The 27,297-nt window shown below is 42.6% G+C and overlaps 1 protein-coding gene across 3 annotated transcripts in view; it reads left to right on the top strand.

Moving 5' to 3' along the window:
- LOC139605838 (transcription factor COE3-like) overlaps positions 1 to 27,297 on the top strand; it is a 150,326-nt gene that overhangs the window by 24,680 nt on the left and 98,349 nt on the right. For all 3 annotated transcript variants that reach the window (XM_071457680.1, XM_071457682.1, XM_071457681.1), the window contains exons 5-6: positions 5,415 to 5,488; positions 13,679 to 13,747. In XM_071457680.1, coding sequence (XP_071313781.1) covers positions 5,415 to 5,488; positions 13,679 to 13,747 — 143 coding nt within the window. The remainder of the gene's footprint in view (positions 1 to 5,414; positions 5,489 to 13,678; positions 13,748 to 27,297) is intronic.

Here is a 27,297-nt window from a genome sequence, read left to right on the forward strand (position 1 = left end):
TTTGATGTAATGTTTCTATACAACTAGTCTGAAACTGTTCTGTGTTTGTAATCTGTGGATGCACAGACCTGGTTCACATCCACAGACCAGGTTCACATCCAGAGTCCTGTTCAAACAACAGCAGCTCTTTGGTTCAGGTCAGTGGCAGATTTGGTTTAGGTTCATTGTAAATAAACAGGTTCTGGACTGTTTCTGTATTAAACCAGATCAGGATCTTTCCTGAACCTGAACCAAGAGTCTGAACCTAAATGAACAACACTTCCTCCTGATGTTAACAGGAACTTGATCTTTGATCTTGATCTTTCTGAGGCTCCTGTCGTCTCCTCTGAGGTCACAGCTAAACTGTGTGGATTTAACCTGATTTACAATCTAATCCAACAGATACAACTATTTCATGTAAATGAATTCAATTCAGTAAACAAGAAACTCAGTGAAATGTTGGTGTGACCAAACCCAAAACCTAAAACCCTTGATCCTTGACCCCTTGACCCCAGTCTACAGATAAAACTTCACTCTAATGTAGAACCTTTTCTCTCATGGTTTCCTGAATCACAGAGATTATTTCCAGCTCTCTAATGCTCCTCTGCTGCGGAAACCTCAGACCATTTTCTTTGAATCAAGATTTTGTTGTTAACACCAGAGCGTTTGTTTTACAGCTCTAGAGAATATTATATACACTCATATGTCCAGTTATAAAACAGATAATAATAAAACACACATCCTGATTCTTCCAGGTCTTCTGTTAAAACCCCTCTCACACTCTTTTCCCCTCTCAGACTTCTCCTTTTTGCCTGAAGAATCTCCCCTTTAACATTTGTCATAACTCTTCGTCTAACCTTCCTCCACCTCCTCCTCCTCCTCTCTCTCTTCTCACTTTCCTATACTTGAGCAGCCCTGATTTGTTTTCAGTGTAGCTGGGTCTTTAGCGGACTGCAGATCCTCCCATTCCCTCCCACCTTTCCGGTTCTCACTCGCTCAGAACCCCCGTGTGGGATTTGAACCCGTGAACTGTTTCTCCGCCAAGACAAACTCCCAAATATTTCCAGATTCCAGTCGATCCTTCACTCGGCTCCACATCCCCACGTTCCTCACACCTGAGGGTTCATTTCAGAAAAATCATTCTGGGAGCAACCATCTGAAAGTTCCTACTATGTTTTTCAAGGTTTCAAATGTGAAGCACTTAAATAGTTTTCATAAGGTTTATAAAAAAATCTCAACACATCAGAAAGAGTCAGATAATATACACCAGTGACAAAAAGAGGGAAAATAAAACAGATTATGGTCAATAATCACTTTCAAATTCAACAGTACTTTACAGTGAGATTTATGTTTCAAAGATAGATATACGCTTAATTTCAAATATAAATCATATTTAAATATTTTTAAATATTAGTATTGATATCTATAAGAAGATATATTTGTGGTTTTAAGAACCAAAAACAACAAAAACAAACAAACAAATAAACCCAACAAGTTTTACATCTCCTTTCTAAGGCTTCTCTCTTGAGCTCTAGTAACAACAGGTTAGTGAGCCAATCAGAAGAGAGGCTCTGAGACTCTCTTTTGATTGGCTGACTGTTTTCTGAGTGATCCAGAAAAAATATAGCAGATTTCAGGTAAACGCCAAACCAAAATCAAATCCTGCAAGGTTGGATGGTGGTACCAGGTGGGCTGGGCTTAGAGCATGGCTGAGAGTGGTGACTGCTTTGTTGTGACATCACAAAGTTACAGAAGTCCTGACGGCTCGTTTTTATGGCTCAGTTTCTGAATACAGGCTGTGGGCATTTCTATGTGGACTGGGCACTTTGATACTTTCACAGAATTAATATAGAACCTAGACCTGCTTTATAATCAGAAAACACATGGGCATCTACCTCTATACTATATGGGTCCTTTAAAGTAACAATTCGCAAAAATATTTTCGACAACACTTGTTGTGTTTTATTCTTTATTATTATTTTTTTACTAAAAGTCCATAAAGTTTAGAATCACAGCTTTGACACTTCACAAATAATCAGTTTATTCATTTAAAAAAAAGAACCAAAACATGGATTAAAAAACAAAACCCTGTTGTTTAAAGGGCAGTCAGGAGTGTGGATCCATGTTCAGTGAACCAGAAGATGGATCCAGTCCATCGATCCTGAGAGTAAATTAATTTATTAATTGGACGAGCTGAACAGTTGACTGATCAGCATTATCATTACATCTGATGGAATATGGATGTGTTTGGATACTTGTTAAACAAATTGGAAATGGAGCAGAGAGAAGCACATTTGTTGAGGTTCAGTACAGCCTGTATGTTTGTATCTGATTCTGAACACTCATGTAAACAAAATGATGGTAACGAGGTCACAGCGTCAGCAGCGTTACACACTCTGATTTTTACAAATGACTAAAAGTTTTAAATTTAATAATAACATTTTGTTATGAAATATCTTAAGTTTTGAGGTGACGATATTTGTGTCAAGGGTTTCAAGCAAATCCTAATTAAAAGCTGCAATAATTTGTTTTTTATTGTTTTTTTTCAGCAGTGTGAGGGTTTTGTTTAACACCAGTGAAACACAATGAAATGTATTTATTATTTTATTTCTGATTTTAGAATCCTTTTGGAAAATTATTTTCTGCTGCTTAACCAGGTTGCGTTAAATGGTAAATTAATATTATCAGGTGTTATCATTATCAGGGTTGCATCTAATGATTATTTTCATGATTAGTTCATCTGCAAACAGTAACAAATACCAATCACAATTTCCTGAAACTGAAGTTGATGTCATCCAATGTTGTTTTGTCCGAAACCCAAAGAGGTTTAATGAAATAATACATCAAGTAGTCGCTTGATCAACAAATTGATTAATTCACTAATTGTTTCAGCTGTAAGTCTCATTATATAAATATATAAAATGTGATATAAATGTCAGTAAATTCATGCACTTGTTTCTCGTCGACATGTTCTTGTTGAGGTCTTAAACAGAGCTAAGTTTGTTAAACTGTTCTCACAGTGTCTGATCAACTCAGTCTCTGAACCTTCAACAAAAACTGACTCAGTTCCATAAAACCTGCTTCACCTTCATTCTCCAGCTTTACCCTCTACTTATTAATTCCCCGCCCCCCCTCAGTCATATCACCCCCCTCCCTCTGCTAGTTCGGCATGTCACCGATCGATGTACCAAGCGGCTCCCCGACAAAGCGTCAGCCGTGGAAACCGATCAATAGGCCCTAATGTGGCACAGCGACGGCACACTGGAGACAATAATCCTGACACCTCCTCCTCCGCCACCCCCCCACCTCCCCAACACGCACACACACGTACACACACACATCTCAACCTTCACCTTCCACTACATGAGACCTGATTGGTCGACAGTCAGACCTGACAGACAGGTCGGCTGGAGGCCCCGCGGATCAATAAAACCCTGTCGAGGGCCCGTTAGGGGCCCCGCATACGTGGGATTGTCATGGAGGAGGAGCTGAATTCACACAGATCAGACTGAAGAGTGACAGAGCCGAAGAGTAACTTTAATACACTTTCATCATAGAGACGCTGATGACTCAATGTGACACCTGAGAGGAAAATATATTTTTTTAAATATTATTTTTATTGACAGACAAAAAGCATCATGACAGTTTCATTTACATCTGATCGTTGCTTAGAAACAAATGAAAGATTTAATTTAAAATAACAGTCCTTTTATGAATACAAATACTGATTATATATTATATCATTATATCAAGTTAATAAAATGCAATTCTGTCATTGAAACAAGAAAAATGAGGAATACAAATTTATGTTGAGCTAAAAATGAAAGATATGACTCACATATTTGTATTCTGTACTTATGAGGACCCTCATTGCGACTCATTGTAAGTCCTGACTTACCCTCAACAAAATCCTAAACATGAGAGATTAATTTACTCATTTTACAAACTATACACATGTTCAACTTGTCCCTCCATCTAAAATGTCCTCACTTTCAGAAATATCTTAACTTTTGGAAAATCTCCTCACTGTCCTGACTGCTTGCTTCTGTGAAACAAAAATCCTCTCCTTCCAAAAACTGTCCTTCTCTTCAAACAGCTGTCTTCTCTTGTCTGAAATGTTCTCTATTATCTATTCCATCAGCCACTTTTCAAACACTCCTCATTTTCCAAAATTTCTCCCTGTTTTTTTAAAAATTCCCCAAATATCTCAACTTTGGAAAAAATCCTCAGATTCAGAGCTGGTCCCCACAAAGATAGAAATACATAAAACACAGACACACACTCACAGCAGAATGTGAACATTAACACACAAATAAGCGTGAAAGTAGACACACACACACACACACACACACACAGATTGTTGCATCAGGAATGATGATGTATAAATATTGACCACCAAATCTACACACAGGAGGGGGTGGTGTGTGTGTGTGTGTGTGTAGATGTGTGTCCCTGATGCAATCCACATCCCTCCTGGTCAAACTGGAGCATTTTAATCCAGAGGAACAGAGCCAGGATCAGGATCAATAATGCAGAAGTGGTCGTTATCCTAAAAGTATTGTCCCCCAGGGGTGTGTGTGTGTGTGTGTTTGTGTGTGTGTGTGTGTGTGTGTGTGTGTGCAGGGTGGAGGTCTGTTTTGACTATAAAGGTGGATGAGGTAGTGGTAGGTCATCGCAGGAAAAGAGGGGGGAGAAAGGGGGAAGACGCACACGCACATACTCTTACTGGAGTTCATTTACAACCACCAGGGTATTACAAAAACCACACACACACACACGCGCACACACACACACACACACACACACACACACACAAACACACACCTCCCTCCTCTCAGCGGTCATCCGTCATCCGGACGCTGACATGACAGCTCAGTGGGGGTGAGGAGGGAGAAGGTTGGGAAGGAGAGGGGGGGTTTCATCCTGGGGCGCCGCCTGCCATCTGGCAGGGAATTCTGGGAAGGCCGGAGGAGGCAGAGACCACCAAAACGGGAGGTGGTTGGAAGTGGTGGTGGGGTGTCAGAGCTGCCATGTGAACTGTGCAGGAAGTGGTTGGAGGCCATGTTTGACAAAATAAAAGCAACACCTGTACACGTTGGCGAATCAGCTGCCTCGTTAGCTCAGGGTCATCAATCAACCTGATCTGATTAAAAACAACACAACTGGGTCAGCTGGTTCCCAGTTACAGATAACTGGTGAATGTGTGGAGTGAAAACTGTTTTAATGAGCAGGTAACTGGTATCTGTGAACTGATTTACATGTTAACTGGTTTATATGAGTCTTCTTGTCTTCAACTGTCTCTTCAAACTTCACTGGTCATCACCAAGATCTGTTGTTTTTCTTTTCAGTTTTAAAAATACACACATCAGGGCTGTGAAAACATTTTGACTGTTTGAGTGAACTAATCATCTCCTCACCTGTTTCTGTCCAATCAGCCGATCCTGTACGAAGGTCAGGACAAGAACCCGGAGATGTGTCGCGTCCTCCTCACCCATGAGATCATGTGCAGGTAAATTACACACAACAATAAGCCCTGATAATAAAGATATCACAGCACCTGCTCAGGGATTTGGTGCCTTGCTCAGCAGCACTCTGGCAGGACAAATGACTGTTGACAGGCACGAACCTTCAGCCAGTTCATTTTTATTTTTTTATTTTATCAATATAACAGATTCAAACAGATGTGTGATTATCTCCCCACTGTGTGTGCGTGTGTGTGTTGTGTTTGGGGTAAATGTGCTTTAGGTGAAGTGTGTGTGTATATTATGTGTGGTGTGTATGTTATATTGTACATTAACAGTGTGGTCGTCAGGTCTTGACCTGTCAGATTTTTGTGCATAGTTAAATCATGTCTCACTTCTACTTGACAACAAGCTTCATCATGATGATGCTCTTCTTCATGGGTTCCTCAAAAACTATTTTCCTCTATATTTCATTTTATTTACACCCAGAAAACTTAAGCTACCCCATAGTAACACCCAAGCAACCAATATACAAACTCTCTACAAACCTTCCCACAACCATCCAGCATCTGTTCAGTGAAGCTCTAGCAACCATCCTAAAAAACATAGAGACCCTTTAGCAACTACCAGATAGCACTGTGGTTTGGAGTTAGTCCAAGTTCGATTATACTGATGATCAGAATCGTTGCCAACGTGGTGAGGAGTGCTTAAAGAGTTCAGAAATCGATTAATCGATTAATTTTATCCATCTTACCTAATCCTTAACAACCTCTCTGTGCTCCATAGTAACCACCTAGCAACACCTCAGTAACTATATACACACAGACACACACACAAAAAATCTGTTCTAGTTGACAAAACAGTCTCACCGCCTGTTTAGGAGCCTTCATCATCAGATGGAGAAGTAGATTTCATAGGGATTTTCCTCCATGTTGGAGTAAACATGGCTCAAAGTTATTTATTTAAACCTATGGAAGTTTATTTTTAATGTTACCAGCGGATTTAAGTCAGTGTAGATTTGTTTACTATTTATTTATTATTCTTAAACTATGATTTACTTCAGGAAAAATGAGTGTGAGTGGAAAAATTTTGGCTTTGAATTCATCTCTGCTCATTATTGGAATTTCACACTTACTTAATATTTTATTATTTTCATGTTATAGATGATAGGTGTTTTTTAGTGTTTGATGAGACTGGATCAGTGCTGAGCATCAAAATCCCAAATTCACACAAGTTACCATGACAACACTTGTATGTCTTTTTGTGTGTTTGTTGGCTTGGTCTGTTGTGTGTGTCTATAAGAGAGAAAAAAGAGCAGCTGTTGGTTTTTCGTTCATCACACCAATCAACACGTCTGCTGCCCTGCGTGTCTCTGCTGTCGGCTGAGAGTTAATGGTTTTACTGGTTCAGACTGAGGAGTGAGGAAGAGGAGTGATAGAGGGAGAATAAAAATAGGACACACACACACACACACTTGTATATATATATATATATATATATGTGTAGGTATACATGTGTATATATATACATATACACGAGATGGAGTGTCAGTGTTGTAGCTTTCAGATGCAGATATTTTTCCTGTACATAATAGTTTAAACAGATGTGTGCAGTAAAGTGGTTTTCATGTGGTTTACATGTAGACTGGTCATCAGTGAACTGGTTCAGATGGAGGTTAAAGTGGTCACTCTATAAAGTAAACTGGTTTACATGTGCAGAACATTTAGTTTAGTGTAGTTAATTAGGTGTTGGTTAAACTGGCGGGCACACAAGAAACTGGTTGACTTGTAAACTGGTCTAAATGTGCACTGAACTGGTTTACATTTATGCAGTAATTTGGTTTACATGTTTACAAATTGGAATGGAGTAAACTGGTTTGGGTGTGCAGAAAACTCGTTCATCTGGAAAGTGGTTTACATATAAACTCGACTATTGCGTTTGTATTTGGTTTACATGTGGAGTAAACTGGATGTGATCATTAGGGTCATCTGTAAAGTTAACTGGTTTAGGTGTACATCACACAGGTTTAAATGTAAACTGGTTTTCACATAAACCTGTATAAATGTAGAGTAAACTGCTTTGGATGAGCAGGAAACTGGTTCACATCTGTAGTCAGCTGGTTACTGTACACTGGTCTACATGTGTGGTGCTGGTTTATCCCCAGAGTAAACTGGTTTCCATTAAAAGTAAAGCAGTTTGCTAGTTGTTGTGTATTTTTAGTTTTCATATTTAGGCAGATGTTGAATGTGACACACTTTGTTTTTGTGTCACAGCGTCATGTTGAGTGTGTTGCTCAGACTGATGGGATACCAGTTCGAAGCTCTGTCTTCAACTGAACCAGCTCTGAAGAGTTAATCAGTTCTGTGGTTTGACCTCTCCTTACACACCTGCTCCGTCGTCACTCTCCTCCTCCTCCTCCTCTTCATCCAAACTTCAGCATCTCTCCACTTCCCTCTGACTTTTATCGGGGCGTCGGGCTCATTTCCCCCCTGCGAGATTCCTTCGATACGAGCTTCATTTCCATAATGACGGCTGGCTGTCTGCGTCTCTGAGCCTCAGTCATTATGTGATTGAGTGCGATTATTAACCAGCTTTCCCCCTGATGGATGCTGTGTTTCCATTCGCTAATGAGTGAGGGATCAGAGAGCGGCTCACTGTTTCCATCTCTCTCTCTCTCTGTCTCTCTGTCATCATACTCCCAGGTGAGGTCATCTTCATGGGCGTCCCTGTTGGTTTATGTACCTGGATTACATTCGACAGGCTGCACCTTTGGGTGTAGCACCTGTTTCAGTGTGTACAGGTGGAGGGACACCCTGTTACCCTCATGAGGGATTAACAGAGGCTTAAAGAGTCCAGCTCTGATTTTCGTTTTTAGGACTTTAGACGTTTCAGAGGAAAATATTATTCTTCAGATCATGTGTAGTCTATGTCTGCCAGTGTATTTTGGTTTAGATGATAAAACGTCTGATAGTGTATTTGTAAACGGTCAGTTTCTTGAAGCCTAGAGGTTTTTTAAGAGTCCACGAGTCAGCTTATGATCCATCTCCTTTGACAGAGAGCTGGATGAGATCTAGCTCCAGATCCAGTACCTGATGCACTAAGTTATTTTTGGGGGATTTTTAATGCCTTTATTAGATAGGACAGTGAGAGAGAGAGACAGGAAAGTGGAGGAGAAAGAGGGGATGACAAGAGGGGTTGGACTCGAACCCCGCGGCGCTGTGGATGGGACTAAGCCTTAATGGTACACGCTCAACCAGGTGAGCCACTGAAGCACCCCCCAACTTTAGTGGAGCTCTAGGCCAGGAACACACTGGCTGTGTGGCGTGTGCATGGCGGCTGCAGAACGTCTTGGTTTTTGTTTCGGCGCCGACCTTAACGGGTTGGAGTGGACACACTGCCTGTGTCTCACACCTCGCTGTGTCACATGATCTGGAGATTCTGCATTTTGCCTTTTTTTCACACATGATGTGCGGCTTCTAGCACAAAAAGACATCATATCACCAATATTAAATAACTGGTCCAGAGCTGATATGATTTTTAAATTCAGGTTTCATAAAAATGATTCCATGTTTTAATCTCCCAGAAATTAGTGTTTAATAGTAGAAAAAAAATTCTCTTAACTGAGAATGAGGTTCTAGGACTAAGTGGGTCAGGTACAGATTTGCAGTGTGTGTTTGTGTGTTTGTGTGTGTGTGTGTCAGCTGTGACCTCTCCATTGTATCACTGTGGCACATTAACCATTTTTAAATGGGACTCTGCTGCTTTCCAAAACTACCAATCACAAACCAGTGAGCAGGCGTGGTGGCAGCAGCCAGGTTGGCACGCCGGCGTTGCCAGTGGGCTCCCGGAGGCCGGCCAGCTCCAGGCCGCTCGCCTCGCCTCGCTGCCACCCCGCTCCCTCGCTGGCTGCCAGGCTCCAGGCAATGCTGAGAAAAGCCTGCTGCCACGCTCGCCGAGAGGAAGGCAGCATCCAGGCCAGGCGGCGCTGCCTGGCTGCTGGGAGGCTGGAGCGAATCATCAGGCCTGGCCACAGCCGTTCCAGGCCTTCGGGTAATTACAACACTTGCTCTTTGAAAGCGAGCCCTGTGCTGCCGGCCCATCCTGATCGGTGTTATCTGGATGCTGTGATCTGAGCGCCGGCCTCTGACGTTGCGCTGCATCATCCTCAGGGAGCCTTTGAAGAGCTCTCACTTTTTTCTGTGTGTGTGTCTGTGTGTATGTGTGTGTGTGTGTGTGTGTGTGTGTGAGAGAGACAGCGCCGATGTGCCCGGACAAACAGTCTCTTTGTGCTTTAAGTAGATTCCACTTGTGGCGACGTCTGAAGTGGCTGCTGAGCGGCGAGGAGGAGCAGCCAGTGGTAATGATGCTTGTGTGGCCTGGCTGAGGCTCGCCGGCCAAACTGGCTCCTGTGGCTGAATTATTTTTGGGGCCAGTGTGTGAGTGTGTGAGGGTGTGTGTGTGTGTGTGTGTGTGTGTGTGTGTGGCGGCTGTACAGCAACCTGAGGAGCCTCTCTGCAGCAGCAACGAGGGATGAACTCTCTCTGCCAAAATGAGTGACAGTGGCAACAACACACACGCGCACACACACACTGTTTGTTTTGTTTTTGCCAGTTTTCAGCCATGCACACACACGCACACACACACATGCACACACACTCACACACCCTCACGGCTTCACACTCCCTCTCAGGTCTGTGTGTGTTGTTCCTCTCAGTCATTAGCCGGCCGTGGTGTTAGCCTGTTTGCGGCCCGGGGGGAAACGTCATTAAGGCGATATTGTGGACGCTCAGCCAAGGTTTGTTTTCGTCTTTGGAAAGGGGCCCCGGGTCCCTGGAGGGGCCCCGGCAGTGCTCCTGGGGTCCAGTTTGTTTATAACACTTCTTTGGCAGTTTGGAGGAGGTTGTCACCACAGCAGCACCAGTGGGTTTCCAATGCTAATTGGTCTCCTGGAACTTTCACTAATGGTTCCAAGTAGCTGGGGGAATAAATTATTGTGGCACGTTCTACGGCAACAGTCACACATACACATCCATGCGGAGACAGAGAGACAGCGGGGACACAAACACAGCGCTTAGTTTATGATTTTTCTGTACTTAGAGATCAAACGGCGTGATAAATGATTCATAACGCGTCTCATTTGGCATTCGAAGCCTCGATTTGACGCTTGTTTGTCAAATGGCAATTTGATTCAGGACAGCATGGGGCGAATGCAGGAGTGTAATTGGACGTCGCGGGTCATATGCAATATGATTAATTTTTAAGAATTACCGGAAGATATGTTAATGACTCACAGCGATAAGAGAGGGTAAAAAAAAGACGTGGCTTCATTGTGCTCGGCAGCTTGTCAGAGGATTATAGAAAGAAAATGAGATGTTATGTGAAGATAGTGTTGTTGTTATTAATGATGGATGGATCACGTCTGTCAGATTTGCACATTTACATTTCAGAAAGCTCCGGCACTTGCTGATGTTTAGTGTTATAAATTAATTTTGACAAATTTCCTACATCTCTGTCTCATTGGAGGCTGAAAACTGTGAATGTTTCCTCTGAGGATGAATGAGTTTGACTTTATTTAAACTGAGAGTGACTCAGACTCACATCCTTTTCTTGTTAAGAACAGTAAGGACATCAGCAGTATCATTTAAAAATAAAAGTAAAAGTACTGAAGTTAAATTTATGTTAAAGGGTGAAAGTATTATTTCTAAAAACTGTTAGAAATAAATCCGACTGTGCTGCAGAACGACACATCTCAGTTTTAGTATCCTATTTTATATTAATGGATTATTATTAGACAGATAATTATTTTTTGACAGATCTTTTTAATGCATCTGTTTCTTTTATTTATATACTGTATGACAGTGGAATATCTTTTTTAAACCTATTATATTTTTTGGGATGTAAATGATTTTTTTTTTTATACTAGACGAATTAAAACACTTGATAGCAGATTGGATGAACCATCTGTAACCACAACTTCAACCAATCAGATTCTGTGAGAGCAGAAACATCATTTCCAATTAGAGAAGTCTCTGCTGTCCAGTTCTGACAGAGCTGATGCTCCAGCAGCATCTATGCTAACCTCTGTAGCAGGAACCACTGTTGTTAATGAACAGTTGATTCACACCTCAGACACACCTGTAGTATCATGTAGTCTGATGTAGTCAGTGCTCAGGGCTGTAAAAATACTGAATGTCTTCAAGAAAAATAAATTATTCTTAAAACTCAATAACAAACCAATAAAACTGTTTTTTTTTGGTTTGTTAATGAAGTCGTAAAACCAAATTTGCTGATGAGTCTGATTTAACAAATAAAGCCATTATCTTTAATCACTTTATTTATAAATAAACATAAATATGTCTATAAAATGATTCATTTTTATCTGTAAATTAAAATACTGACTGTTATATATCTTCCAACTGTTCTTCTAACATTTAAAATGGTATTTAATATGGTGACCAGTTCAAAATGATGAGTTTAGGACGTGTTTGTCTTCAGAGTCTGACTCATGACAAATGGTGACTCTGTCCCAGCCTCTGTAGTCTCACCTGTCCTCTCTAAAGATCAGTATTTACCTCAGTTAACCATCCCGGTCTGAGTGATCGTCTCCTGTCTGATGGATATAAATGTGCTGAATTCAGTCTGCTGCTGTTCGACATGCCACACTGACCCATGCCACCGACAGCCTCATTCGGCCCCACCCGTCCCCTGCAGAGCTGAAGTAGAAACCCAGCACTCCCTCCTCCCTGTGGATGCCTCCACAGACTGTGGCTCAGCCTCTGGTCGTCTGGCTGGTGCAACGTTGGAGTCAGAGGCTGAGTGAATGAAATGCTTACTGGCTGGTTTGCCCTCTGGCTACCTGGATGGCTGTTTGGCGAGCAGCCGTCCGTTTGGTTGGCTGGTTGTCAGGGGCGACAGCACCGGGGGTTGTCGTGGGAGTGGAGGAGGGGGTGGAGGGGTGAGGGGGATCCACAGCGGTGTCTCCATCTCTGGGCATCGGCCAACTGTTAGTGACCTTGGTTTGGACCGCACCCAGCTGGACACTGACTCTGTGTGTGTGCGTGCGTGCGTGCGTGCGTGCGTGCGTGCGTGTCTGTGTGTGTGTGTTTGTGTGTGTGGGGAGCCGAAACAAAGCTTTTTTTTTTTCAAAATAAAAGTTGACATCATTTAGATACTGAATTATTTTGCAGGTCTTATGTTCTGTAGTTTGGTTTTTACTTTAGGAAAAACTGATTTTAAGTTTTTTTTATTTTGTTAATCAGATGTGTAGAGTTTTAATATCCAGAAAAATTACCTTCAAACATCTGCTCAGTTTATATCAAATAAATATTCATTAATTTATCATCATGTTTTTTTTCAGACATGTTGAACTGTATCATTTACTGACTCATTCACTGTCTCTGTTTTGCTCACAGTTTGTACCAAACACGTTTTTTTTTGTTTTTTCTCCAGGAAACTTTGGTGAATATTATTCATAGTTTATGATCCTCTAAAATCAAGCATTGCTTACCAGCAGCCATGTTTGTCTGATGTTGTATCTGAAATGCGAATCTAACTCCAGCTGTCACATAAATGCAGTGAAGTAAAAAGTACAAAAATCTCCCTCTGAAATGTGGAAGAGGAAAAGTAGAAAACTGGAAGTTCTCCAGTAAAGAAACAGAGCGTCTAAACTGGGCTGTAGGACAGACACAGTCAGTGGTCATATCTTGTCTTTGTTGTGGGTTTGTTGACAGATAATTGTCTCTTTAGGTTTTGTTGGATATGTTATGGGGACAACAATTAAAAAGTCACTATTAGCTATTTAAACAATTTACCACAAGAGTCTGTTTCAAAATAGAAATGTATAAAGTCCATTCTGGAGTCAGAGACGCTCTCAGGTTAAATTCATCTGGAGAATTTCAGGGGGTTTAAAACTGTGTGAATCCATTTTACTTGGCTCTCACTACTTTAATTGACGTCCATGTTTAGTTTCTCAGTCACATCCGTCTTCTTTAGTGTCAGATTAATCAAACCAGAGTTTCTCAGGCTCTGACTTGGATGCTGATGTGAGTGAGATTCCACCATGGCATGAATTCAGCAGGATGTGTGAACAGGATGTTGCAGAACCAGAGAACATGGCTCTTTGTCAAATGTTGCTGTTTAAATAAAAGTTATAAAAACAATGACAATAAAACTTCAGCTCATAGAATCTGTTCTCTGGGAGTTTTGTCATACTGAATGTGGATTTTCTCCTCTTCCAGTCGGTGTTGTGACAAGAAGAGCTGCGGAAACCGCAACGAGACGCCCTCCGACCCCGTCATCATCGACAGGTAGGAGCTCACCTGGTCACCTGTCTCTCTGCTGCTCTGCACCTGTCTGTTTTCTATCTGTCAACACATACGCTGTGGAGTGAAGTTGGGTTCAGGTTCACAGGCTCAGACCAGGACTCTCATTTCACATCAGGTTGTTTTGGGTTCATGTTTAACATGAAGTGATTTAACTTCCTGTCTGTGACGTTTACGTTCTGTGATGTGCAGCAGAGGTGCGTTCACTGACTTCTGTTCGGCTGAGTTCACAGAGAGAATCACCTGAGAATGATTCACTCTCTTGTTTGTATGTGATGAAGTCTTCTGGTTGGTGTTTGAGTATGAATGATTTTTAACATCACTTGTCTTGTGATTGTTGAACGCTGACCGGTCACTGCCAGTGAACGCAGCACAGCGCAGATCAGGAGCACTGGACTGGTGGTTTATGCCCTGTAGTTTATTTACTGCTTCCTGTTTTCCAGATCAGTCATCAACCGCTGGTTTCACTTAGTCCATATGAAAATCAGCTTTCAGAGACTTCAAACCTGCTGCAAACAGATAAAATAATCTTAACTCAAAGTTCAATGACTATATTTTTCTGGACGTTCATCAAGATCTCGGTATCCTTAAAACAATTTTGCCTAGGTGTCCTTTGTTAAGGTTAGTTTTAGGATTTCATGTCCTTGTTGGGTTAAAAGTTGAGCATGAAAATTTTTTCTTGTCTTTGTAACTAGTAGTTTGAATCAAGGGCCACTTACTAGATTTTACCAGAGCTGTCAACCACACTCTTCATGAGCAGATGGAAAAATCTTCTTCTTCTTTTCTTTGCACAAGTTGAACATGAAAGTTTCTTCTTCATTTGAGGAAAAGACATCCAGAGATAAAAAAGGAGAAGATTCCTCCATTGAAAACTTAATCTTTTAATGAAGAGCCTAAGACAAGGTTGAAAGTGTGTAAAAGATTTTGTAAGTAGACCATAGTTAAGAGGATATTTTTTTTTACTCAGGTCCATTTAGTAGCTGTTCTCGAGCCTTTGATTGTGTCACATGATCTTCATCAGCAGCTGGAGACGCCAAGCTATCATGGAAATATAGATCTTAAGTTTAAATTCAAAATTCATGTTTAACCTTGGTTACATATGGTATTATTGGTGGTGCTTTCAAGGACACTCAGACATTTCTGAACTTTTGTTGTCAGAAAATTAACCCAGAAGACAAAGAATAAACAAACAAAGATGCTGGGAAGAGAATGATGAACTTTTGTTTTGTCTTGGATTTAAAAAATAAAAAGCTCTTTAACTGGTTTCATGAACTTTGACCTGAAAATCAAAGTGAAGCTTTGTCATATCTTGCCATTAACTGACTCACATTGTCGTTGTACATTGATTTTCACTGAGATTAATTGAAACCAGGAGGTAAATCGATCTTTAGACTCTTAAATAGATTATAAATAAAATAATAAAACATTGCTACGTGTTAATGTTTAATGTGGAAAGCTTTGATCCAGCTGTCAAACAACATCAGCTGTTTTTGTTTCTTCCTGCATCTTGTGTTTTCTGGCGTCTCACTTCTTTCTCACGTCTCACTTCCGACATGAAGCTCGACTGTGTGAACTGAGTAATTAACACCACATGGAAAATAACGTTTACATGCTGCAGCACGAGCAAAGGCTCCCATCAGATGTCTGCGTCCTCTAACTTCCCTCCTGTTCTTTACTCATGCACAGACAACTGTTTCTCTGTCTGTGGACTGTTGTTGCCCTCAGATTTGCCCCCCAGGTAACATACAGGATCTTGTCATGGAAGAGCCTGTAGACAAAACTCTGGGCCGATCAAAGCTCATCAATCTCCTCCTCATCTTCTATGTTATTTAAAGAATTAACCCTAAAAACACTCAGGAAGAACATTAACCATCACACTATCATACATGTAAATGTGATTATAGAGGATCTGGATCTCAGCAGTGATCTCTTCATTTAACTGGATTTAGATTAGATTTTTTTGATTCGCTTAAGTTCATTGGATCTTTTTTTAAACCTCAGAATTTATCCTGTTTCTGTATTAATGTAAAGTTAATATTCTTGGTAACATTGAAAACACATTTATCTGTTATAAAGTAACCACAGATTATCTTCTTTGTTGGCAGAGGTTAGTTCACATTCAGTCAAACTGTGATTAAAGCAGCTGAATCAGCTGTGATCAGCTCCTGTCCGCAGTGTATCATGATCTACAGACAACTGTCACTGGATCACTGTGACACTGAAGGAAACTTAAAAACAGGAGGATTCTGAATGAAGTTCTGCAGGAGCCTCTTTTTCCTCTGGTTTCTCAGTCGCTGATGATTCCTTCATTCATTTTTCATCCAGTGCCACAAAAACTACACACAAACACACAAACACCTCGTCCTCGTCCCTCAGTGTGAATATTAACCCGACGGCCAATCACAAACATCAGCATCACAATCCCTTATTAACATTCGTCCTCGCCGTCTAATCCCTCTGCCCGCCGCGTCCTTGGAGTCGGCGGCTGTCTGTCACAACGCCCGGCTGTGATTGGTCAGGTCGCAGTGGTGGGAGCCAATGACCTCAGAGGAGGTCAGAGGGGAGGACGGAGGGGGCAGGGGAGGGGGTCGGTACCAAGTCCATGTTGGCTCGTTAGAGAGGCCTTGGACTGTGGCCAGGACACACACACACACACACACACACGCACACACACACACAAACACACACACACACACACAAAACACAGGTGATACACAGTCATTTGCTGCATGAGTGCAGACACACACTCTCTGAAAACACACACATAGAAAAGAGAAAATGCATAAAGTACACACATGCTCATACATGTTAGAATGGAACATGTCAGTGTGTCTACACACACACACACACACACACACACACACACACAGACACACACATTGCGGTGTGTCCTCTCACCTCAGGGTGTGTGTGTTTGATGGGTGTTTTTTAGAGGTTTTGTCACCTCTCTGTGTTTCTGTCACACATGAGATGAACTCCATACCCCCCCTCCCCCCACCCACACACACACACACACACACACACACACACACACACACACACACACACGCACTCCCCCACCTCCTCCACAGCACATACAGACATACAGACATGAGACAGGAGGACAGAGACTGAACTGTCCAGAATTTTCTGATGAGGGAGCAAAGACAAGAAAAAAATCCATAAATAATCTTTTTTTTTTTGGCTAAATAAAAATATATTTTTAAAATTTCATTATTTTGAAAAAACTGATTAATCATCAGAATCAGTTTTGACTCCAGTTTCCAGAAGCTTTCAGTGAAGTCACATATAAAGACCCATGTTAATCATCAGAATCAGCTTTGTTTTCTAAATGAGAATCAGGAAGCAGTGAATCTGGTTCGTGGTGGATCTCAGAGTGATCTACACAGAGACAAACAAACAAACAAATACCTGCAGACATGCACACCCTGTAACAAACACAATATTGTGTGCGTGGTGCTATAAGTTACATTATATACATACAGCAGGTGGATGTGCAGTACATGCATGTACATGTGCACATGTAGCGTATACACAGCCTGCTTCATGTGCATGTTCCTGCACAGTCAATATATTAAACTGTTAGATATGGTGTTTATGGTGTTTGGACTTGGTGTCCTGCTGCAGGATGAATCTGGACCAATCAGACGCCTCGTGATGATGAATGATGATGGAGTATGGTGCAACAGGTTCATTTCTTAGTGAGGCTGCTGAGTGTTGGCTGTGTCTCAGATGGACTCGAACAGACTGTTGTGGTGAGGAGCAGAGGTTCATTTGTTTTGTTCACCAGTGAGTGGAGCTTCACCAGATGTGTGGATGGAGAGGCAGTTTGAAATCCAGAGTCTAGCTGCTCAGCCTCCCTGGAGCCACCTTTGTGTGACCATTCAGATTTATCCTGCAGCCACCTGGGGGGTCCCAACCTCCAGGTTAGGAACCTGAGACATACAGAGGAGTGTAACGCTGCACATTGAGACCACACCGCTGTGTAGTGTGTTTAACTAGTGCCAGTGTGTGTTGTGTAACAACATGTGCTGGTGGAGGGGATTTTCTATTCGCTGGTCATGGTCCTCGTTGTTTCTCTGCTTTAATTAGGACACGACAGGACGATGAGAATAGTCCACTAACCCAGGGAACACACACACACACACACACACACACACACACACACACATAGAGTTATTGTAGGCATATTAATGGACATGCACACACACAGTAACACGGACACACACATATATGTGCAGACGCACACCCTGCTAGTGATTTACTGCAGCTCTGCTTGTTTCTCTGCATTTTAGCTGCTGTTAAGAAATGCAGAATTTATTACTGTGACTCCCTCTGCTACACACTTAAACACACACACACACACACGCACACGGGAGGGGGGCGTGGGTGGGGGGGCGTGGGTGGGGGGTGGGGTGGGGGGTTTACTGTGTTTAGTGACCCATCATGCAAATGATGTAGCTCAGTAGCTACAGTAAAGCAGTTTAATGTTGTAAATTCACGCCTTGCTGAAGTAAATCAAACTGACACACACACACACACACACACACACACACACACACACACACACAGATCTATGTGATGTATCTGTTTTACCTCTACATCCTGGTCTTTCTTGTCCTTTTTCGTTTGTTCTTCTTTGTCAGATTTTTTTTCTCTGTCCTGCAACAAGCAACAACACACAAAAAAACTGGTCTTACAAAGGTCCGCTTACTAGCTTTTTCAGAGCTTTCAACAGCATCTCACAGTCTTCTCAGAGGACGGAGTTTGGTGTGGTCACACCAAGAAGTCGCACGTTAAATCTCAGTCTCTCACCTGTCTCACCTGTCCTCTTGAAATAAGGTTCTGTTGATGTCAATATGAGAAACCAGTGTTTGTATAAATACAGCAAAAATATATACATCACACACTTTGCTGTGAGTCACTTTCACAAGAGTGTGCGTGTTCACCTCACCTCTCCTCCAGTGAATCACAGCTGAATGTACTGGTTCATGCTGGGAACACTGGGAGTCCTGGTGCTGCAGATCAATGAGCAGCTGATTTATGCTGATATTGGTTTTTATATCAACATGATGAAGGACCTGCACTTGTTAGGCTGTTAATTAACTGGATTAACCTGAAGTGTGTTACATGACACATATTGATAAAGTGATTTGAAATAACAGCCTCACCATATGATCCATTTAGTAGCTTTTCTGGAGATTTCCATAACATCACGTGATCTTCATCTATAGATTCACATTTCTTTAGCTGCTGTCAGCCTGTGTGTGTGTGTGTGTGTGTGTGTGTGTGTGTGTGTGTGTGTGTGTGTGAATATAAATGTGCGGTGATGTTCCTCTCAGAGGTCGCTTTGTTTCCTCCGTTTGCCGGTTAATGGCCGAAATCCTGCCGAGGCAGCAGAACGCGGTGCTGACGGATCGCCGTAACACTGCCGTTATTACACGCTAATATTGCAATTAGATGGGTGGCCAAGTTGCCCGAGTGGGGCAATAAATTGCCACAGAGTGTCAGAGCATACGAGGAGGCCGAGCTCTAATTACCCAGAACACACCTCTTCACTGCTGCCGCCACCTGCCTCAGCCCCCCCTCTTCCCCCATCCTCTGCTGTCTGACCATCACCTCTTGCTTTAATGGTCGGGCCTTACATCGAGGTTGTGACCCCCAAACACACACACACACACACGCACACACACACACACACACAGAGATCACCACTTGTTCCTCTAACACCATTTGCAGCTTTGATGTCATCTGTAGAGAGGTGAGTTTGGAGTGATGGAGGATGACCTTTGACCTCCAGTAACTTCCCACTTACCCCTGTGTCTTAGCCCCTCCCACTGATGACACGATCAGAAATGTAGGGAGAGACATTTGACTGGATCAGGTGTCAGTGTGCAGGTGTTAACAGCTTTGCAGCAGCTTGTATTTAAACATAAAGTCCTGATGTTGTGAACCATCCAGGAGAAAATCACAGCTGAGGAGGTTAAAAGCAAGCGCCTGTTATTTTTTAAGTGCTGACTGTTTTGAGAATTAATCATCATTTGCACAAAGAAGCTCCTGCACAGCGTCTTTGTCTCACAGTTAAGATGCTTTATTGTCTCGTGGGAGCTGAAATGCCAGCGAGGCGTCAGCAGACAGAGAGGAAGGTCTGATTTAAAGAGACGCTTCAGCAGGAAGCAGCTCAGGATTTTAGATCAAACGCACCCGAGAGGGAGTGTTTTTATTGGTTTGTTCTCCTACACATAAGATTTTAGTCTTTTATTTTATCCAGGTTAAAATGTTTCTGTCTGTTGCTCTCAAGGTTCTTACTGAATTTGAAACAGTCAGAGCATCAGTTTATATGTCTGGTTTATGCTCTGTTCATGTGCAGTGGGAAAAAAAGAAACCTAAAGGACAAATACTGAATATGAAGACCATATTTGCTTTTGTGTGGAGTAAGGTGATGATCAGCTGTTGTCACAACTGAGGACTCGTTTATGTGGATCCTTCAGGAATCATAAACTTCTGTAAAACGCCCTGTTTATACTACATCACATGGGCAGATTGACTATGGAGACTGAATTCTTTATATTCCTAAAAAAAATCTCAACCAAAACTTTGGGGGCCCTTGGAGTTGTGGGGCCCCAGGGCATTTGCCCACTTGGTAATGTTGGTAAAACTGGTGAACCAAACTTGCTACATGTAGGATTGAGACTGTCCTGTAAAAAACAAGTCGTCTGTGCAGCAGGTTATTATGACCCATAGTTAGGTTTTGTTGCTAGGCGACATCTAGTGGTTGTAGTGATTATGGCAGGAGCAAATGGAAAAGTGAGGTGACGTATTTTATACAGCAACAAAAAAGCAACAAAGGCTGCATTTGAAGAAGCCTGTGAAATAGGACAGCCTAGTCGCACAGGTATTCGGTATTCAAATGCACCCTCCGAAGGATGCGGCCCCTGAATTGGGACACAGCTCCTGTTTATTATTGTAACCATTACAACCAAAGTCCGGTATGCCTGCCACTATAGGACTGTCTCAGGAGACACTCCTATTGGTTGTATCAGAGGGTTGAAAAAACCCTCTGCCCTTATAGACAGTTGATATTAAAAATCATATGACACAGACAGAAATTCTATTTTTATCTGAAGACAGAGCAGTTCTCCTGATCACTGCAGGGACAAGAAATGGAAAACGTGAAGCAAAGTTTCTGTAGATGTTTGATACTTTTTTACTCTCTTCAGACTTTCAGTGGCTGAATCGTCAGAACAGAAGATGAACAGCTGTGTTAGAAAACAACTGGTTCTTTGATAACAAGTCAAAACACGCCTGTGGACCATCAAACTGAAGAAGAGACTACGACTCCCAGGGTGCATTTCACTTACAATCATCCAGTCACAGAGCTCCACATTCAAACAGACCCCAGCTGCTGGTCTCCAGACCTGTACAGGCTCCTTTAGTCTGGAGGTTTTGGGTGAAATCTTCCTTTAAGTGAAGTTCGTCAGTTCTTCTTCGGATGAAAGCTCGGTCTCAAAATGGCCGACATGAAGCTTCAAGTCAAGTACAATCTGCCTGTGTGTTTGTGTGAGTGTTGGACCCCATGGAGGGTTAACTCCACAGGGGGGTGGGTGGTGGTGGTGGTGGTGGTGGTGGGGGGGGGTTATCTGCCCCTGTGGACCCTTCCCAGCAATCGTAGTGTATTGATTGGCCGAGCGAGGCCCATTGGAGCCGGCCAGATTAAGAGTATAGATTTACAATAAAAGCAGGACATTACTGGGCAGGCGAGGCTAAAATTGAAGGGAGAGACAGGGGGGAAAGAAGAGGAAGACTGGATCAGAGGGAGGGGTTCAGGACTTTGCTGCAGGGGTTTGTGGGTAATTTGACTTAAGGTTCATGGTGACGGCAGACACACAGGTTAACTGCTGCGACATGATTTCAGGTTCATGTCGGTTATTGAAGGAAACCGATGAGCCGATGACGTGTTAATGTGGCTTCATGGAGAGAAACTGAAGGAGCAATGCATCAAGGGGAAAAGGGGGTCAGGTTGGACTGATGCCGTTTTATTTTGAAGCCTGTACCAGCTTTGAAGATCTCTAATCAGTGTTGTTTTATATTTTTATATTTGAACACCAGTTACACCAGTTCACAAAAAGCACTGATGCATTTTCACATCTCCAGGTTTTAGTTTCACTAAAAACATCAGGAGGAACGGGAAACAACAGCTTCTCAATCGCATCAGTGAGACGCATGATGTCACATGAACATGACCACGAAGGTGTCTTTTTGCTGCTGGCTGCGGTGGTTTCAGCCTCTCAGGCTGCCGCTGTGCGGCTGACAGGATGGCAGGACGAGGTCAGAGTGGACGAGAGCTGACTGGATGGCAGCGGTGCCTTCATGGCGCTGACATCCTGCATCTGTTTTGAGTTTGGGGCTAACTTGGTGTGAGTGTTTGTGGTTGATGCTGGGCTGTGAAATATAGATGGAGGTGGGACGCCGCAGCAGGTGGCCTGGTGTTCAGACTGAATTATTCACCGACACACAACCACAGGTGTCTCACACACACACACACACACACACACACACACACACTGGTTAACATCTTACATCTGATGATATTTGACTTGAAAAGTCCAAAACATTTTATTTCTCCTTTGTGAAAATTATTTTAGACGTTTACAACTTGTAAACAGCTGCTGTACCTTAAACACCAGTCAGCACCGGTCAGTTCTGATCAATCTTCACATTGATCTTCATTCAGCTGGTTTACTTCTTATCATCTTCATCTGTTTGTCGTCACAGCTGGTTTGTTTGATTTGTTTTGTAAAAATGTTCAGTTATTAAAGCCTCACATCTGAGCTCAGAGTTTTTCTCTGAGCTTTGGTGTTTTTTTCTTTTTTTATTTAGTGGTAAGTTTTTTTTTATGCTTTAATGGATTAGTTTAAATGTGGAGGGAAACAGAGAGAGAGAGGTCATAGGTCAAGTATCAGTCCTGTTTTTGGAGTTGTGTTTACTTTATGTGGCCAAGAAGAATAACAAGAATAGCACAGAGAAATGACTAACACTGTGTGTGTGTGTGTGTGTGTGTGTGTGTGTGTGTGTGTGTGTCAGATCTCATGACTGACCTCTGCCCCTGTTTTCCAGAAAATGTCCTCTAGAAAAACGACAGTATCAGTCGTTTGTTTGTGTTCAGGAGGAGGAGGAAGGGGAGTAGAGGAGGGAGAGGAGGAGGAATCTGAGCGACTCCAGAGAGCTGGGGTTATTTTCATAGTTGTGTATGCGGAGGTTTGGGGCAGGAGATAGGAGGTTGGGAGGTAGTAACCTGTCCCCTTGAATCCCCCACTCCCCTCCTGCTTCCACCTGTCTGGGCGTCTCCATTAGACCCTGGTGTAGCTGGGGCCTGCAGGGGCCCTCGGGGCTCGGTCAGGTTTGATGTGATCCAGGGAGAAATGTTCAGTGGCCCGGGGTGTCTCCCACAGGAGAGAGAGAGGAGGAGTGGTGGTGGTGGGGGTGGATGCTGGAGGTCAGCTCTCCTGGTAGACTGAGGAGCTTATGAGTCCAGATTTGTTGAGTTTACAAGTTTTATCTTAGTTTGGATGACGACACGTGTCAATCTGAAATCAGTCCCAGACTCTCAGAGTCATTTCAGGACGAGGAGTAAAAGAAAAGCAAACACAACCTACACATCCTCCTCCCCCTCCTCTTCCTCTGCCACTGCTGCTTGTTAACATCTGTGTGCAGCAAAATGTGATTCACTTTAAATACAAAGATGCAGCTACTTCTGGTCCTGGTCTCCTCCTGGTCCAGAACTTGTCCCGTCTCTCGGTTCAGACCTTCACCGCGCCCTCTTCACCCCCTGGTTCCCACTTCCTGTTGACTCTTAATTGGATTGAGGAGTTAAGGCCAAATGTGATTACATCACCACCTGCAGCTTCGTTAGCCGCCTCAGTGTCAACATCCAGCAGTGCTCAGCTGGAGACACCCCCCCCAAACACCCCCACCACTCCCTACTCCAGCACCAGGGGATCATGGGAACTTCGGGAGCCCACTCCCCCACCTCCTCTCCCCTTTCCTTCCCTTCACCAAATCCCCCTCCCAGCATGCACCTCACCCCCTCAAGGCAAATCACCTTGTTAATTTCACTGCACGCACGCGCGCATGCGCACACACACACACACACACACACACACACACACACACACACACACACACACACACACACACACACACACACACACAGGTTTTACATTTTCAAACACACAGCGATGCAGCCAAATACACATGTGATCATGCACATACAGACACAAACACACACATTGTGATGTCACTAATACCCCCCCCCCCCCCCCCCCCGTGGTCAGTGTGAGAGAAAAGTTATCGATCTCTGTTCACTGATCCTCTTGTTGACATCCAACATCAGCACCAACTGCTGCTGCTTTCACAGAGGGAAGGGGAGGGGTGGGTGTGCAACCTGCTGGTGTAAATCGCCCCCCCACAGTAGTGCTGGTTGTTACTATGCACCAATGCACCATTCCCACACACAGATTATTATTTTTTTTTTTTAACTTGTCCTCAGACCCCACCCTAACTTACTCAGATGATAGACCTTAGCTACCCTCCACTAATAATAACTGGCCCCCAGGCCCCATGTTGGGTGAGTCGGGCCCTAACAGTTGAGTGAATTGGGTTTGTTCAGTTGTTGGTCAGAGCTGTTAGTATTCAGAGCATCAACACTCTGCTCTGATTAGAAACATCTCCTTTCTCTCTCCCTCTCTCCCACTCATTCTCAAGCTCGCTCGCCCTCTTCCTCCTGTTAATCACTCGAGTGTTTTCCCAATTAAGAATGCACTGATAACCTTCCATCTCTCACACATACACACACACACAGCAGTGGTTTAATCAGGAATATGAGTGCGGTGTGGCTAATTAAGGACGACCATCCGTGGGTTCCTGCCTCGCAAGCAGATGTGGGGGAGGGGAGTGTGTGTGGGTGTGTGGGTGTGTGTGCAGCCATGTTAGCGTGTTAGCAGACGTTGGTTTGGCTCTTCTGCCGGTTCCTGTCAGAGGACAGTTGATCACTGGTGATTGTTTTTTCTTCATGTTTTTTTTATCTCTTTCTTACTAATTTTGTTTTTTTCGGTTTGTCAAGTATTTTAATGCTGAATCTTAAGCTTCGATCTAAAGGGGAGTGTGAGGAGAGGGAGTCATGGCAGAGAGACAGAGATGGGAACAAAGGTCTGAGCCCAGAATCAAACCGGGACTTTATGGTCACAGCACAGTCACTGAAATGTAGAATCTCATCAAACAGAGTCAGGTCCTGGATCCAGTAGGATTTCTACTATATTTAAATCGCTGTTTGAATTTTTAAGAAAAGCCTGATTCAGTACAGAAAGTTACAAGAGTGAAGAGTATTGTCCAGAGATATTTCCGAAGATATTTAATTACTGAATCAGGTCTGCAGAGTATTGGAGGATTTGTTGTTATGCTTTGTGTGCAGGCAGCATTTCCCTTCAGCAGTCCCCTTTGCTGACTGTGATAGGCTGAGACTCTGTCAATCAAGCAAAAATGCTCTCAGAACTTTATTATGAAATTAATAAGTAAGTTTCAATGTCATCATCAAAGACAAGAAGATGTTTAATCAGCTGCTGAGACTTCTGTCCCATAGGAGAATGATCAGCTTTGTTTCATAAAAATTGGGATTTTCTAAATGGAGTTCTGCACGGTGTGAGTTTCCTGATGATGAGTATGTTTTAAAGAGCAAATGTGGAAGCTAAAGGAAAATGTTTACCATAGGTACTGTCTTGAAGGTCTGCAAAACTTGATTTTTATGTTTAATAAGAACATTTAGAAAAATTATTCATTAGAATGAACGTGATTACTCTGAAGACTGGGCTGATGGAAGGTGTGGGTGCAATCAGACCATCAAGTGTTGTACGCACAGTGGAGCTGACATCATGAATTAAAAATCAATCGATCAGTTGTTCTGGATCCAGATGTGAATATTTGCTGTTTTCTTTGTCTTCTACATTATCAACTGAGTCTTTTTGGATTGTTGGTCGACAAAACACACATCTGAAGTTATCACCTTGGACTGAAAAACCAGTGGTGGAAAGTCACCATCTACTGTACCTAAGTGCAAATTTAAAGTACTGGTATGTTATTATTTCATGCTATTCTACACTTCTAATTCACCGCATTTTCCCTCCACTACATTCACCTGCAGCCTGTATGCAGCTTTAGTTACTAGTTACTCTGCAGATTCAAATATTGATACACAATATAATCAACTGACTTCTGATGTATTATTATAGATTAATCTTCCCAGCACACTCGTCAATAAATCAAGAATCATAATCCTCATGAGTACGTTCACTTATAGTACTTTGAATATATTTTGATGTACTTTTACTTTTTTTAAACTTGTAACATATATTTTTACACTGTGATGTTCATACTTTTAATAAAAGATCTGACATTTTTATTTTATTTTTTATTTTTTAGACAGAACATTTAATAGATAATGAAAATAAACATTCATTACAGTCCTAATGTACAGAAATGTGTGTAGTCTACATTAAAAACATTCAAGGAAATGAAGCCACAAACAAATAAACAGGCATTAAACATGCTCCACAGAAGCTTTGTCAAAATGAATGCACTGGTATTTATATTCCATTATAAATGAAAACATAATTTCATATTCAGACTGTTTCAGCACATTTAACCTCAGAAAAACATAAAAACACAACCTGAGGCAGAAACAGCAGCTTACTGAGTTTTCTCTGTAGATAAATAAATAAACAACGCTGTTGTGTGTGTGTGTGTGTGTGTGTGTGTTGTGTGTGTGTGTGTGTGTGTGTGTGTGTGTGTGTGTGTGTGTGTGTGTGTGTGTGTGTGTGTGTTGTGTGTGCGCATGGTGTGAAGAGTGAAATGTGAGACGGGCAAGTCCAGACAGGACGACAGCAGGAAGCGAGATGGAGAAGATGGGTGAGGGAAGGGGTGAGGTGTGGATGGACAGGTGGGGGGGTGATGGAGGGGTGAGAATGAGACAGTTGGGGGGAGAGAGAGGAGAGAGGAGGGCAGATTAAGAGGGTATTGATTTCTATATAAAGATGGAGGGATGTGATATGGGGGTGATGGGGGGAGGTGGAGGGGAGAAGGAGAGGGGCGTCGCAGGAGGAGAGGAGGCCGCTGGGGAGGAGAGACGACGGTGTGGGTTACATAACGACCAAAACACCCGTCTGTCTCTCCGTTTCTCTGTAGCACTTTGATGAAAACAGTTTTAACTCTATGTGGTCTTACTAGGTTTACTCTATCTCACAATCTTCTTTGAGAATGGGTCGTCAGTTGTTACAAAGCAAACTCCAGCCACTGAGGAAGACCAAAAGTGTGGTCGAAAGCTCCAAAAACAATAAAGTAGAACTTGAATTAAGAACTGTTTGTCAGATGTGCCACCCAGTGACCTGGTTTACACTTTAGTTATAATCGGATATAATCTTTGTGTTGCCCATTAAAGAGTCTGGGCTCTGACTGGACCACTCCAGAAGGTGGATTTACTCTGA

Source organism: Trachinotus anak, unplaced genomic scaffold, assembly GCF_046630095.1.
Source record: "Trachinotus anak isolate AG129_WGS33_773 ecotype Australia unplaced genomic scaffold, CSIRO_AGI_Tana_v1 ptg000021l, whole genome shotgun sequence".
Taxonomy (NCBI): domain Eukaryota; kingdom Metazoa; phylum Chordata; class Actinopteri; order Carangiformes; family Carangidae; genus Trachinotus; species Trachinotus anak.